The sequence below is a fragment of the Chenopodium quinoa genome, unplaced genomic scaffold (genome assembly GCF_001683475.1).
Source record: "Chenopodium quinoa cultivar QQ74 unplaced genomic scaffold, ASM168347v1, whole genome shotgun sequence".
NCBI lineage: Eukaryota > Viridiplantae > Streptophyta > Magnoliopsida > Caryophyllales > Amaranthaceae > Chenopodium > Chenopodium quinoa.
Window position 1 is genome coordinate 8,885,425 of NW_018743331.1, and position 15,257 is coordinate 8,900,681.

General features: G+C 34.3%; 1 protein-coding gene across 3 annotated transcripts; it reads left to right on the forward strand.

The window, feature by feature from the left end:
• The first annotated feature begins 9,881 nt into the window (after window positions 1–9,881).
• LOC110737897 (cytochrome P450 72A14-like) lies at window positions 9,882–15,026 on the forward strand. 3 transcript variants are annotated; one of them, XM_021918244.1, is made up of 6 exons: window positions 9,882–9,969; window positions 10,124–10,886; window positions 12,883–13,100; window positions 13,231–13,475; window positions 13,555–13,954; window positions 14,309–15,026. In XM_021918244.1, exons 2-6 carry the CDS (start codon window positions 10,616–10,618, stop codon window positions 14,654–14,656), a joined length of 1,482 nt encoding a protein of 493 aa, XP_021773936.1. In that variant the 5' UTR covers window positions 9,882–9,969; window positions 10,124–10,615; the 3' UTR covers window positions 14,657–15,026. The 3 variants fall into 3 exon arrangements, with proteins under 3 accessions (XP_021773936.1, XP_021773938.1, XP_021773937.1); XM_021918246.1 differs by having other exon boundaries at window positions 10,124–10,343; XM_021918245.1 differs by having other exon boundaries at window positions 9,889–10,053.
• The last annotated feature ends 231 nt before the right edge of the window (window positions 15,027–15,257 follow it).

Sequence of the window (15,257 nt, forward strand, 5' to 3'; positions counted from 1 at the left end):
ACAATCAGTTTTGTACTTCAATTTTGACAGACATTTGCTACTGATAAGATCTGAGGAGCTTCCGGTATCTATGAGGATTCGGCCAACTCTCTGATTGGCCACTTTACATTCAATGACGATAGGGTCGTCATGCGGCCCCCTGACCCCTCCTAGATCTTCTTCAGTAATGACAATCTCAGGAAATGAATTTTTGGAGGGCCGTTCTGGGTGAACAGAATTTACATCTAGCCGCCTGATATTGTCTTTGTTGCCCCTAATAGTGGGACCTCCTCCTACGAAGCCGCCTGCAATAGTGTAGACGACTGCATCATCTGTATCAGAGTTGTCGGCCTGTTGATTCTTTTTGGCCGACTGTTTTTTCGAGGAAGTGCTCCCCGTGGATTTCTTGACAAAAGAGTCAAGATCACCTTGCTCAGCCAGGCGGTCTAGATACCGCATGAGACTGATGCATTCGTTGGTGTGATGACCAACATCTTCATGATAATCACAGAATTTATCTTGGTTCCGGTTGCTTGCAGAACCCTTCATGGGGACCGGCTTCTCAATAGAGATCCGTCCCTTGATTTCGTTTAGGATAGTTTGGCTATCCTTGCTAAACGCATACTTTGGGGAGTATGGTTTGAATTCTTTTTTCTTCTTCTGGGCCGGCTGTTTAGAGGAATCAGCCGCCCAGACCTCTTGTCTCTTCTTTTCCTTGTTTGACGACTGTATCTGTCGTCCTTCTTTTTTGTCGAACTTTTTCCCGTCCGACTGTTTCACTGTACTACAAAGATCAGTTGCCTGTATATAGGCTTCTACTTCAATCAAGGCCTCCTGAAGAGTCGCCACCCTCTTTCGAACAAGATCAAATTTGAAGGTCGACCCGTCTTTGAGACCCCTGAAAAAGTCAGTATAAGCTACCTCATCCGGTAACCCTTGAATCTGTATTCTCATCAGGTTAAACCGCCTGATGTAGGATCGAAGCCCCTCCTTCACACCCTGCTGAATTGTTCCCAAATCAAGGGTCGTCTTCTTCGCAGGAATGTTCATGGCGAAGTTGGAGGTGAACAAGTAAGCAAGCGTCCTGAAGTTGTTTACACAACCAGTCGGCAGGTTGCCGAACCATTGCTGTGCAATTCCTTTGAGAGTTGCTGGAAAACACTTGCACCAAGTGGGATCATCCAACCCTTGAAGGTACATTAGGTTGGAGAATGCCATCAGATGATCTTCTGGGTTAGTAGTGCCATCATAGGCGCCTACTAACACATTTTTCACTTTGGCCGGCTGAGCGGCTTCAGTGATTTCCTTGGAGAAGGCCGACGGCTGTTCACCAAGTCTAAGCAACCGTAGCTGCCAGTCCAAAGGTTGGACATTTTTAGCTGCGTGTCCACCAAACGGAGGTGGCTGCATAAAATACTGTTGCTGTGGTACAAACGGTAAGTTTGGTACCGCCTGGTCGCTATGAAAGCCTGACTGACGGGAGGTGCCGCCTGACTGACTCTCATGATACGACTGGGTATGCCTCATCGAGGTATTTCGCAGACTTTCTTGAAAATTTGAAGTAGAGGCCGACTCTGACAGTCGGTCACTCTTCTTCTGTTCTAACAGCAGACGAGCGTCTGTGTATGTTTTCTTCGACTCGTCCGCCTGAATGTGACGAACAGGTTTCCTATTTCCTGGAGTAGGAAAACGGTATTTTGTGAGGTCAAGGGCAGGCGGCTCCCACTTCCTGGATTTAGGATGAGGAGTTCCCTCTCGCCCTTGAACCGGCTTCCTCTTGCCTGAGGTGGAAGGTTTCTTAGCCGACTGTTCCTTGGCCGGAACAGGCTTCTTATTAAGCAACTCTTGAATTTCTCCCTTGAAGTCCCTCATGAAGGTCATGAGTTCGTTCCTTGTGATGGGAGCAGACCCATCAGTCGCCTGCTGCCGAACAGACGGTGCGCCTGTTGGCTCGCTTACAGTTTGAAAATGTTCCCGTTCCCTCCTTTCGGTCTGACGGGTACGTCGGGCCCTTAGGGTCCCGTCTGGAGCTGTGTGAGCTTCAACTTCAAGTTCATTGTCAGTATCATGGTCCGACTGGATTTGAGGGTCGTCTAGGGGACGCCTCTCTTCAAAAGTCGGTACAAACGTGGATGCCATCTCAGAAGTACTCTCCCCACAGACGGCGCCAAACTGTTTCGGGGTTTTCTAGTGTCCTGCGGGAGAGTTACAACACCGAGACTGGAACCGGACGCCTGTACCTGCAAAACAACGAAGACTCCTTGTGGTAGGAGCTCCGCCTCCAACGGTCAAGTTAGTACCTGATTAAGGAGTAATAAATGCGGAAATTAAAGTGATTTAGTCTCTCTAGGTGAGAGTGTTTAATGTGTAATCCGTGTGTTGTTTTCGAGTCCTCCCTCTCTTAATGAGGATTAAGAGGGGTATTTATAACCTCGGGAAGCGGGCCACTCTCTAGGTTTAGGGTAAACCTAGGGCTGACTGGGCCTCTAAACAGGGATTGGGCCTTGTTGGCCGGTTTTCCCATTTGGCATGGGTGGACACGTGGCGTGTCTCAATTGGTCCGTAGAGGACGTATCTGTGATTGACACGTGGCAGGCTCCTATTGGCCTACGTGAAGGACACGTGGCGGAACCTGGTTGGTCCACTTGTCAGACGGTGATAGGTGGATAAAAATCCCCTAATCAATATGGTTTATTAATTTTTATATTGTTACATTTTTTACAGTACATAAATCACTTCATTGACTACTTTTCGCCTTTATCTTAAATTATTACACACTACAAGTAAGTACACATTATTTTCCTTTAATTTTAAATTGAGGCTTTTATCTACGCTTACAAGACACACTATTAATTTGCCACTACACTACATTATATGCATATATAATAACAATTTATCTAATATATAATTTAAGAGTCATTTTAATGTGGTTTCTCCAAAACCCCAATCCTACTCTCTCAATCAATCCCACCTAAATCTAAAATCTCTCCAACACTACAAGCCAATTTAAAATTCAAAAAAAAAAAAAAAAAAAAAAAAAAAAAAAAAAAAAACTAAAAAAAACTTCCTTACTTAATATGCGTAGCATACTATAGTAGTTACCATAAAATGAGGAGAACTGCAAAACTACTCAATTTCCCATGTACATCTTCAATTTTTAATTTTGGGATTTTATACTTTGATACAATTAAAATACAAGAGGCCAGTTTCCTCTTTCTCTCTTCTTTTCAATATTCTTTCCTACTCTTTCATGGTTTATAATTTCTTAAGATTTCCCATCTTTGCTTTTGAAGCCAGTTGGGTGATTAATAAAAAAAAACAAAAAAAAGTTTTTTGTTTCATTAAGGAAGTTTTTAGTTGCACAATATTGGCAAATATATGAATCTGATAGTGCTACATTGCTACATATATGTTGTGTTTTTCGTATGATTACATGAGTCTAATAGTCCTACTTTAATGTAATTGAGAATAAATTCCTGTTACTTACATGGTTACTTTGATGTAAATAGATTGGAACACATTCTTGATGATGAGCATGGGTAGGAGGCTTATGAAGCAGTTGAGTTTGATGGGCATTTTATTTGGGTTGATCTTAATGTTAAGATCATTACTTGGATGAAATAATATTTCGTTTAGACGAACAATATTTGGGATTTTGCGTTTTCCATCAAAACATAATTCTGGGTTGTAAATAATAGTATGAAGTTTTACTTTCTCTTATATCTATATCATTATGTTTTCTATTATGTTTGATGGGTCATAGCATATTACGATTATATTATGCCAATTTTATTATGATTGTAGTTTTTGGTGGAAAATTTATATCAATAAATTTATATGTAGATTGATTATCTTTTGTGTTAAATTTTGAACATTAATTAGGCCAGTTAGGGTTGTACACCGGTCCAAAATCGGACACCATAACCCCAACAACCCCAGCTCACCCCTTAACCACCTTAACCTAGACACCATAACCCCAACAACCCAGATCCACCGATACCCACCCAGAACCAAAAAAAACAAAAAAATTGAAAAAAAAAAACCCACCACCGTCCAGGCGTCCACCGCACCCACAACCTAGAAAAACAAAAAAAAAAAAAAAAAAAAAAAAAAAAAACCCAGATTCCACACATTCATCCAAACAAAAAACAAAAAAAACGAACGAAAAAATCGAAAAAAATAAATTATACGTAAAATTGTCAGAAAATCCGAGGCAAAAAAACAGAAAATTCCGAAAAAATAGATCAACAAACTTACATTACAAAATTTATAATTTTACATTACAATTTCATTAAAAAAGATAATTATAATCGTAAATTATGTGAAAAATAAAAGTAGATCTATACTAACCTATATTAAACTAAAACTAATATACAAATAAACTCTGGTGACGGAAAATGGTGGACGATGGTGGACAATGGTGCTTTGACAGTGGACGACGGTGCTCCAATCCCACGACGCTGGAGCTTGGAAGAGAGAGAAGAGGAGAGGAAGAGAGAGGACTAGAGGAGTTGAGGACTGAGGAAGTGAGGAGAGGCGAGGAGCCGCTGAGAATCAGAGAGAAAAGGTGAGACTGAGAATCAGAGAGGAGGAGAGGAAGAGGGGAGACTGAGAATCAAAGAGGAGGAGAGGAAGAGAGAGAAAAGGTGAGAGGAGAGGAGGCGTTCAAGTATTAGGTTTAGGCTTTTATATTATTATTATTATTATTATTATTATTATTATTATTATTATTATTATTATTATTATTATATATATATATATATATATATATATAAAATCCGGGTTTCAGGTCCGGACCTGAAAACCCCTGTTTTGGACCTGATCCGGACCAAAACCAGAAACCTTGAATTTCAAGGACCGAGACCGGACCTGAATCTACAGGTCCGGATCAGGTATGGTCCCAACAGATCCGGTTCAGGTCGGTTTTCAGGTCCGATCTTGTTTATGTACACCCCTAAGGCCAGTGGTGATTTGCTAAGACTTTGATTATGCTAAAAATCATGTTTTATCAATAGTGGTTCATTATGGGCATACAGTTTTTAAAATAACTTACTATTCATCATGAGTTAGACCAACTACTATTATCTATGTTCCTGTCGTAATATTATGAGGTTTAGTATTTTTTTTTAGTATTCAGCTATGTGCATTTTATTTTCTGTACTATAATAATAGCTATGTTTCTAAATAACTTTATCACTCTATCTACATTTTATCTAATTAACTTAAAAATTCTTAAAAAAAAACCCTCCCCATTATTTATAGCGACAACCACGATCATTATTTTTTTAAAGACTGACTATTAATGTAACTCAATAAAAATGCTCACTTATTCCAAGTCTAAAAAATTCATAAAAACTTATATAACTAAAAACTAATAATGATACGTAAGGGTTACTCTAGGTTCAAATTATAACTAAAATATGTTTATACAAGTTCTAATAAGTACATATAGATTCAGTTAAGGTAAAATAGGTAAAAATGAATACATTGCTTTTGCGATTACATTATAATTGTGATCTCCTACATTTCTACCGTTGTTTTAAAAATCCCGATTTAAATCTTAGAATCTTAAAATTATACAATTCATGTATGTCATACGATTCGATGTACGATTCTACTCGATGTTACATGTTTTTCTTAACTGGCGAAAGTCTTACAAGTTTAAAACATGCCTACAAAGTTATTTATAAATATAAAGTGTAAATTATTGGTTGTTTAATGGGTAAACAACTACTTTCTTTTAATAATTAGGTTTTAAACGCATAATTTAAATATATTTAATTAATTTGGATATGGCGTCTTTATTATGCATGTCCGTAGAATCTTACTATTCTACGATTCGATTCGTTTCTGAGAGCCCCTTCCGATTCAAAGTAGAATCCCGGTTTTGATAATTTTGATTCCTACCTATCGATAATTTAAAAAGTGAAATTGTAATTTTCTTTTTTCTTTTTGGCTGTTTTGTACAACTATTATACATAAATATAATTTTTTTTTTAATTTTTAAATCCTATCATTAATTATAACCCGTGCATTAGCACGGACACATACTAGTCTTATATATAATTTAAGAAACTTTTTGCAACACTTCACCACAACACTCCAAATCCTCACTCAATTCTCATGCACTCCTTTTTTTTTCCTTTTTTTTTCACTATCCTCAAATAACTTCCACCTCTCTAACTTTTTTTTTTAAAAAAAAAAAAACCCTCCAATTAACTTCCAAAAAAAAAAATTTCACTTCTACTATTTTTATTCTTTTTCTAATAAAACACATACTATCCATTTTACTTAATATATAAAAAAAAAAACCTACTGATTTTATTATATTATTTAATGAATTTTTTTTAGAAACCCCAATGTTAAAATAAATCTGTATTATAATTGCACATTTTTTCCAAACTTTTCATCACAAAACTTGAAAACTCAATTTTTAAATTATGTACACTTCATTTTTTTTCCATAAGTTCCACTATTTTTCTTTCTTCCAATTGTTTTTAATTTTCTTTTACAAAACATTCAATAACTACCTTATTATTGATTCAATAATCATTGCTTTCAAAAAAAATTAATTCAATAATCATAAAAAAAAACATCATGTCTTCTATGCGACTAGCCATAACTTGCAAAACAACAAAGTAACCCCTATAACACTATCAAATATTTTTACAAATCATCCAATAACTATCTTATTATTAATTCAATAATCATCAACACAAAAACATTATATATACACATAGGTTTTTTGTGCGACAAAGCTGCCAATGTGGTTGCTAGCAAAAGAACAAAGTAACTCCTATAACACTAAATGAGTAACTCTTATAACACTGAACGGTAACCTCTATAACACTAAACAAGCAACCCCTATAACACTGACAAAGTAACTCACATAATAGCTAGCCACATATAATAGAAAGTTATTATATCAAATCAACTTCCCATATTTGAAATATTATTTTTGTTATTAGATTTTTTCTAATATCTTTTTGTAAAATATATATCCCGTGCGTTTTGCACGGATACACTCTAGTTTAATACTTCCTCCGTTTCTTTTTAGTTGACACTTTTCTCTAGTCACGTTTGCCAATGCACAAATTCAACCATTAATATCTGTTTCTCTAGTCACATTTGCCAATGCACAAATTCAACCATTAATATCTTTATTACTGATAAGAAAAAATTATGAAAACTTGATATTTTGAAAATATATATCATGACGAATCTAACAAGATCCCACATGATTATATTTTTCATTATGTATAAAGCACAAAACATGGTCAAAAGGGAGTGTGTGAATAGTTCTAAAGTCAAAACGTGTCAAATGTAAAAAATGGAGGTAGTTGACAGGCTAAAGTCGTATCACCTAATCAAAATTAATTCCTAAAACCACTAACTAAAATAGATAGGGAAGTAGGGTCGAATCCACATAGAAACAATGTTCTTTTATTTCTAATACATTATTATAATCTAAATTATCAAGTAACAAATATGATTTTATGAGAATTAATCTAAGGAGAATAAATAAACTAAAGCAAACTAAACTAAGGAGAAATCAATAAATCAAAGCTTAGGGTATAGGTTCACCAATAAATAATAGTCCAGGGTAAAACACTATAATCAATCATCAATTCATCAATTTATCTGATCATAAAGGGCTTTCGTTACGTATTACAATCACAGAATTAATCTACCGGTATTAAATCGCATCTCTCGAATCTTAACTTAACCATTTATAAATAGCCTGCCTATTAAAACTAAGCCTAAACATCAATTCTCATCTCTCGAATCTCGAATCAATATTGCATAACTCATACAATTAAACCTGGCCAAATCTGATTGCATAGCATTAAATTAATCAATAAGAAATCAATCGAGCATTAACAATCAACAATAATAAATTACCCCTTCATATTATTTATGGATCCCCACAAACCCTCGAAATAAAACTACTCACACATATTAAAATCTAAATTAACCAAAGCAATTAAACAAGACATGATTAATCAAAGCAATTAAATTTCTGAGAATAAAAGGGGAAGAAATCGTTACCAAAATAAACGGAAATAATGAATTGCATAAACCAAAAGAGTTGAAAGAACAAGAGTATTAATAAAAAGCTTAAAACTAAGAATCTGGAAATTAACTAATGGATGATGCCCCCGCAAATCTTGCTTAACAAAGTGTATTTATACTTAGGCTCCTAAATCCTAAAATATAACAAAGTTTAAGTCGCAAAAACGCTTCTCAAAAGCACGCGTTCGGTCGGGCGCCATCTCGCCTGGCCGGGCCCGCCTCAAGCTGATGGGATCCTCAACTTGCGCCTGGTCGGGCGTGTCTCTGGGCGGAGGTGCGTCCTTCCTATCTTCCTCTCCCGACTGGGTGTGCCTTCGAGCGGAGGGCTTACCCGGTCGGGCGAGCTTCCGAGCATATGTGGACTTCGATTGGGCTATTTTCTTGGCCCAATCCGCATTTCCTCTTCGGGTCTTTATGACTTGGTCAAATGCCTCGAACTCTTCTTCTTCACCGAGCCCTAAATCACTGGTTTGATTGCTCCAACTCGGCCTTGGGCTTCGGAATGTGGTCATATAAATGCGATCCTACTCCAACGCTCGTAGTGGCTCAAATAAGTCCGGGAAAATGCTCCAAATGTGCAATTTCCTATAAAACAATACCAAAACTGCGTAAACACTAGAAAACGCATATTAGTAATAAAAGTGGCTCCATAGTGCCAAAAATACTCCTAAATATGACCAAGAAATGGGGGTAAAACACTATATAAAATAGACATATCAGTAGTATAATCTAAGAGTTGTTTTTACAACTTTCATTCATAGCACTCCAAATTCCCATCTTTGCGATTCTAGCCCCCCCCCCCCCTCCCCCTTTTTTTTAATAACCAATAACCACCATTTTTACTCATAACTACCCATATCACTCAATAAAATCTATCCCTTTTATTTTATTTTTTCTTTATTTAAATAACCAATAGCCACCCTTTTTACTCATAACTACCCATATTACTCAATTTAAAAAAAATAACCAATAACCACCCTTTAATAACTTTCACTTCTTCTTACTTTTTTTTTTTTTTTCACTTAAATATACATACTACATGCGTGTATCCCGTACATGAGCATGGGTAAACTCTAGTTATTTAAGTCAAAAAGCTTGCTGGCAGGTATAGATTTAGGCTCACTGCAAAAAGTTTTATGTTAGTATTCCGTATACATTATATTATTGATCATCTATTTAGTTAAGGTAGTGGATTTAGCTGATTAGAAATTAATATAGGCTTGAGATAATGAGATTTGACTATTTGAGTGATTAAAAGGGTAAAGAGAAGTTGATTAAGGTGATATATATATATATATATATATATATATATATATATATATATATATATATATATGTTATTGGTGTTCCATTTTGTTCATCCTTTGGGTTAATTTGGATTCGAAAATCAGTTCTAGCTGGTTAGGTTGCAGTCCACTCCCAATTGTTGTTGTGCGGGATCGAACACACAATCTTCTCTATTAAGTGTAATCTCAATCATCACTGTACCAATAGCCAATTAGTGATTAAGGTGAAATGTGATTGCTAGAGTGTACTCACTTGGGTGAAATGTGATTGCTAGAGTGTACTCTTCACTTGCAATTCAAATATATAATTTTATCTTATACTAATTAAATCGAATTTATTAAATCTTTACTTATTTTATCTAAACTTAATTATCAATTATTATCTTAATCGCCTCTCATGGTATATACCCTCCCATTGAACCAGTAGAGACCTCTACCTCCACCACTTAACTTACATTTTGCATAATTAAAAATATTTTAATATTAATGTCGTGGTTATCTAGCCTTGTATATTAAAATAAGGCTACCTTTTTTTTTTCCATCAAGTTATCAATTCCAAAAAATTCTCTGCTCTCTCTTCAAACCTAGCCACCACAATAAAACTTAGGGGCTGCAATCGATTTTATCGATGGTAAGCCCAAAATTCTTCTTTAATTTAATGTTTTTAGCCAATAAAGATCACCAACAGTATGGTGATTATAGTCAGTCCCTCCATGTAAGGTTTAGTCAGTTCCTTGTAGTGGAATTTTTAGTATTGTTCGTTTATTTGTTTTTCGTTTGTGCAGGGATACAAGTTTGGAAGATTCGTCTTGCAAATTTGTGGAATTGCTGGTCTATTGGTTTAGGGGTGCAGATTTAGAAGATTCGTCTTGCAAATTTGCCGATCTTGATGACCAATCAAGTTTTATCATTTTCGCGACTATACATCAATGGAGCTCCGTATAGAACGATGCAAAGACATAAAATTATTCAAGAGCAGTTCAGAAGCGATGCCATTAATTAGAGGTGTTTATTACTTGTATTGAGAATTTTTATGTTTTAAGGTATGATTGTAAGTGCCAAATGACTATTATTTTTTAATGAAATCACCCCACTCTATCTCCTTTAATAAAAAAAAAAAAAAAAAAAAAGGCTAAAATTGCCTTACAAAAAGCAATTCAAGCTCAAGATATTTATTAACACGTTTACCACCATTCTATCCTCCACCTCCACTTTATGTTAAACCTCTACAATCTACTCCATTTCCCTTAGAATTTCAATACAAAAATCCATCAAAAATGAAAATTGGGTATATTTTTATAGCAATTTTTTGTATTCTAATTCTGACATGGGTTTGGAAAACATTAAATTGGGTATGGTTTAATCCAAAAAAGATGGAAAAGTGTCTCAGAAAACAGGGTTTGAAAGGAAATTCATACAAATTTTTGTATGGTGATATTAAAGAAACCTTCAGAATGCGTCAAGAAGCAAGAGAAAAACCTATTCCTTTTACTCATGATTATGTTGATCGTGTTTTGCCATTTCTTCAACAACATATCAAAAAACATGGTTAGTTTTGTTTTTTTTAGTCTATTCCAATTCCAGAAATAATTTAATTTATTTTATTTTATTTAATTTTTTTTTTGAAGAAACAGAGCAATTATTCATTATTTTTTTAGGTACCCATTTTGTCGCTTAATCAATTATTTTATTTGCCTTTTTATTTAATAAGTGCTATTGATTTGTGAATTATAAAATAGTGGTTGTTTTTTTTGCTTTTTTTTTTTGTTCATTTTTAAACTGGTTGTTAGGGGATGTTAACTAGTTTAATTGGTTATATATTTATTAGTAGTAGAGGTGTCCTCTTGATCCGAACCGATTTAAAATATATTTGATTCAGATTTGAACTCGTGTGGACATAATAATTTAGCATGACTAAATTTTAAAAATCGATCCGATCTGACCTCCTCATCAGACCTGATGAGATCATTCGAATCGATACCTATTACCTAATATATGTTATTAACGTGGTACGTAAACTTGAAATAAAATCTTGTCTACGATTTGGCGTTTTAGTAAAAGAAGAGTACCACTATAGAGTATTGGAATTTGTCACGGAAAAGTAGTTACAATAATTGACTTAAAAAATTGACTGAAAGTATGAACTACTAAATTGCTCTAATTTTTCCAAAACATATTCAATAATTGCTCTTGGCGTAGCGCAATTTTCGATAACGTAGCAATTATATCAATTATCAATAATGTAGCAATTATTGATAATGTAGCAGTTGTTGATAATGCAGCAATCTAATATAATATGATATCACTAATATTAAATAATTAAAGCCGGATATAAGTCCGGTTACTAAACGACACTTGACAAATAGGTATTATTGTGATATATGATGTTAAGTAAACAAATTTTGGATAGGTTTTTAAGATAAACATATTGTATAGAGTTTTATTATCGATATATTTCTAATAGTTCATACCTACAAAATTAATCATAAATTTTAATTCCTTCATTTCTTTCGGTTGATACATTTCTTTACTCATGTTTGCCAATGAACAAATTCAACTATTAATATCTTTAATTACCGATAAGCAAAAATTATGAAAAGTTGATATTTTGAAAATATATATCGTGACGAATCTAATAATATCCCATATGACTATATTTTTCATTATATATAAAGCACAAAACATGGTCAAAGGACAGTGTGTGAATAGTGCTAAAATCAAAACGTGTCAACTAAAAAAACGGAGGTAGTAATAAATATCCTATAACTCGAATTTATTTCCATCATAAATTCGTTTTATAAAGTTCTTTAAAATAAAATCCATTTTTAATATGTTGAATTTCTTTAAAAATAAATAGACAATGAGTAAAAATAAGTTTTAATCAGATAAATAATTTTAGTTTCGTAAAAATTCTTTAATAATAACATAGATATCTATTTACAAACAAAACTACAAAAAATAATTGGCAAATGAGATTTTAAAGTTTGAATTAATTAAATATAAATATTATCTATTTATATTAGGAATTTTATCTTAATATAGAGCGAAAGAGAAGAAATTCACAATTTATTTTAAAATAAAAATATTAGATGATATGTAACATATTACGTATAAAATAACAAATTTATCACTTATATACGAAAAAAAAATAAAAAATTTTTTGTTTTAAAAAAATAAAAACAAACCGTGCATCGCACGGGGTTTATTTGTAAAACTTCCAATTGGTTTATACAAATAATTCTTTATACAAATAATTCTTGGACATATATTTCTTATGAACAAACTTTGCACGCTTAAAATAACTAGCTAAATCCTCTGGCACAGGAAAGACTGGCACCATCTTACAGCCATCATCAGCAACAGAAGATGTCTCAGCATATATGTGTCGTAGCAGCCTGTCATATATAATCCAATTATCTTAGTTTGTATGCATCTTTTCTAAGTATGAGGACTATCAGTTATGTCCTGACGTTCCTCAAAGTAAGAATTTTATGGTAGATGTTGGAAATCTTGTTATATTCGACTTAAATGGGGATAAATGCAGGTGAAAATTCTTGGACATGGCTAGGGCCTATACCAGTTATAAATATTGCAGAACCTGCGCTTATAAGGGATGCCTTCAATAGGATGAACGAGTTTCAAAAGGCAAAATTGAACCCACTTATTCGGTTGCTTATTACTGGACTAGTAGGCTATGAGGGTGAGAAATGGGCAAAACACAGGAAGCTGATCAACCCGGCTTTTCATATGGAAAAGCTTAAGGTATATAATTGACCATTAATAGTATACAATTCAGCATAACGACTTCTGAAAACAGTAAAACACAACATACTATGATTTTGATAGTATTCGTAACAACTCACAGCAAGTTAGTTTCATTTTTTTTATGTAGCTTATGCTTCCAGCGTTTGGAGACAGTGTTATTGAAATGGTCAATGAATGGGAGAAGTTAGTATCTGAAACAGGATCCTCTGAGGTAGATGTGTGGCCATTCGTTAACAGCCTATCTGCAGATGTTATATCTCGAGCTGCATTTGGGAGTAGCTATAAGGAAGGAAAAAGGATATTTGAACTTTTAAAGGAACAGACACAAATTACTATACGCCTTTTTCAGTCAGTTTATATCCCTGGATGGAGGTAAGTTAAGATTAAGCTTTATTGCACTTGGAATTTTTTGCATATTTGTGCATTGCATTACAAATCATACCCATCTTAGGTATGTGCCGACAAAGACTAACAGGAAGATGAAACAAATAAACTTTGATATACAAAATGTATTGATGGGAATAATCGACAAGAGTAAGAAGGCAATGGAGGCAGGTGAAACTCCTAAGGATGACTTATTGGGAATTTTGATGGACTCCAACTTAAAAGCATCTCAAACTGATCAAAGTCTTGGAAGTCACAAGCAACAGCAAGCAATGAGTCTTCGGGATATGATTGATGAGTGCAAACTCTTCTACTTTGCTGGCCATGACTCCACCTCGATCTTGTTGGTATGGACAATGATTTTGTTGAGCAAGCATCAAGACTGGCAAACACGAGCAAGAGAAGAAGTGCAGGCAACATTTGGAAAGAATCAACCAGACTTTGACGGGTTAAACCATTTAAAGATTGTATGTTCTTATAACTTTATCTCAGTAAAATTTCTCTAAGGGGTTGAAAACTTCAAATATTTGGACCTGAAAAAAAAAGATATATGGAATATTCTGATTTTTTTAACCTATTTTTAATTTTTAATTATCTCAACCTTTGGCGGTATTTTCTCAAATAGTATAGTCACTTGTGTTTGAATGAAACAACTTGATCAAAACTTGATCCTCCGCCAATTAAACTTGATTCTCTTCCCAAAGAAAAGATGAGCTAATTTCAGGAACATTTATCAGTTTTTCTAAACTAAAGAGATGCATTAGTAATTTATTTATTAATTTTTTTTTCCTGCAAGTTAATTGTATTTGTTTTTGTTATAGGTGACTATGATACTATATGAGGTGCTGAGATTGTACCCTCCTGTGACTTCAACATCTCGTAGGATATATCAAGGTGACATGAAACTTGGAAACATATTGGTCCCTTGTGGTGCTATGATTAGTCTTTCAATAATCAACACGCATCGTGATCCCAGACTTTGGGGAGATGATGCGAATGAATTTAAACCAGAAAGGTTTTCAGAAGGGATTGCGAAGGCAACCAAAGGGAATATATCCTTCTTTCCCTTTGGCTGGGGCCCACGAATCTGTATCGGGCAAAACTTTGCAATTGCAGAAGCTAAAATGGCGCTGTCCATGATTTTGCAGTCCAACACGGTGCTCATGTGATTTTACACCGGCTTGAAGGTTGTGAGTAATTGGTTGGTAATTACAGAGTTATGAAAGATATGTACACATAAATTATGGATCCTATACAACTATGGTCATTAATAAATTAAAGTAGTCATATTACAAGCTCAAATTATAATGTCTTGTAGGATCATTGCCACTCATGGGTGTTAGGGTGTGCAGTTGTGCACACATTAATCTAGACATGAATATGGACTTGAACTGGGTTGTATGAGTCCAGTGAATTCAACTTCGATTCACGATCCATGAAAATACAAGATTCTGGGTTTTCAGTCCAGGCCAGTTTGGGTAAAAAAACCTAAAAACTAGAATGTAATCAGTTATATATTTTCTTATTTCTGTCTTACTATCTCATTTTCTCTTCAATCTAAAATACTTGCAACTATCTCAAAAGAATCCTCATACAAATGTTGAATATTTTAAGCATCTAATGTTAATTATCAAGTGTTGGTTCAGTGGTAAGGAAATCACCTTTTAAATTTGGTGTTGGGGCTAGGCCAATCACCACTACATACATTTTAAGGGTGGACATTTCCTTGCCCTAGTGTTCTCTCCAATTTTGAAGTATTCACCCCATTAA

Bases quoted from the DNA above. Each gene is read 5' to 3' on its own strand.
- LOC110737897 (XM_021918244.1), top strand. From the start codon at position 10,616: ATGAAAATTGGGTATATTTTTATAGCAATTTTTTGTATTCTAATTCTG. The intron at 13,101-13,230 runs GTATATAATTGA...TTTTTTATGTAG, and splicing joins TTCATATGGAAAAGCTTAAG to CTTATGCTTCCAGCGTTTGG. The intron at 13,476-13,554 runs GTAAGTTAAGAT...TACCCATCTTAG, and splicing joins GTTTATATCCCTGGATGGAG to GTATGTGCCGACAAAGACTA.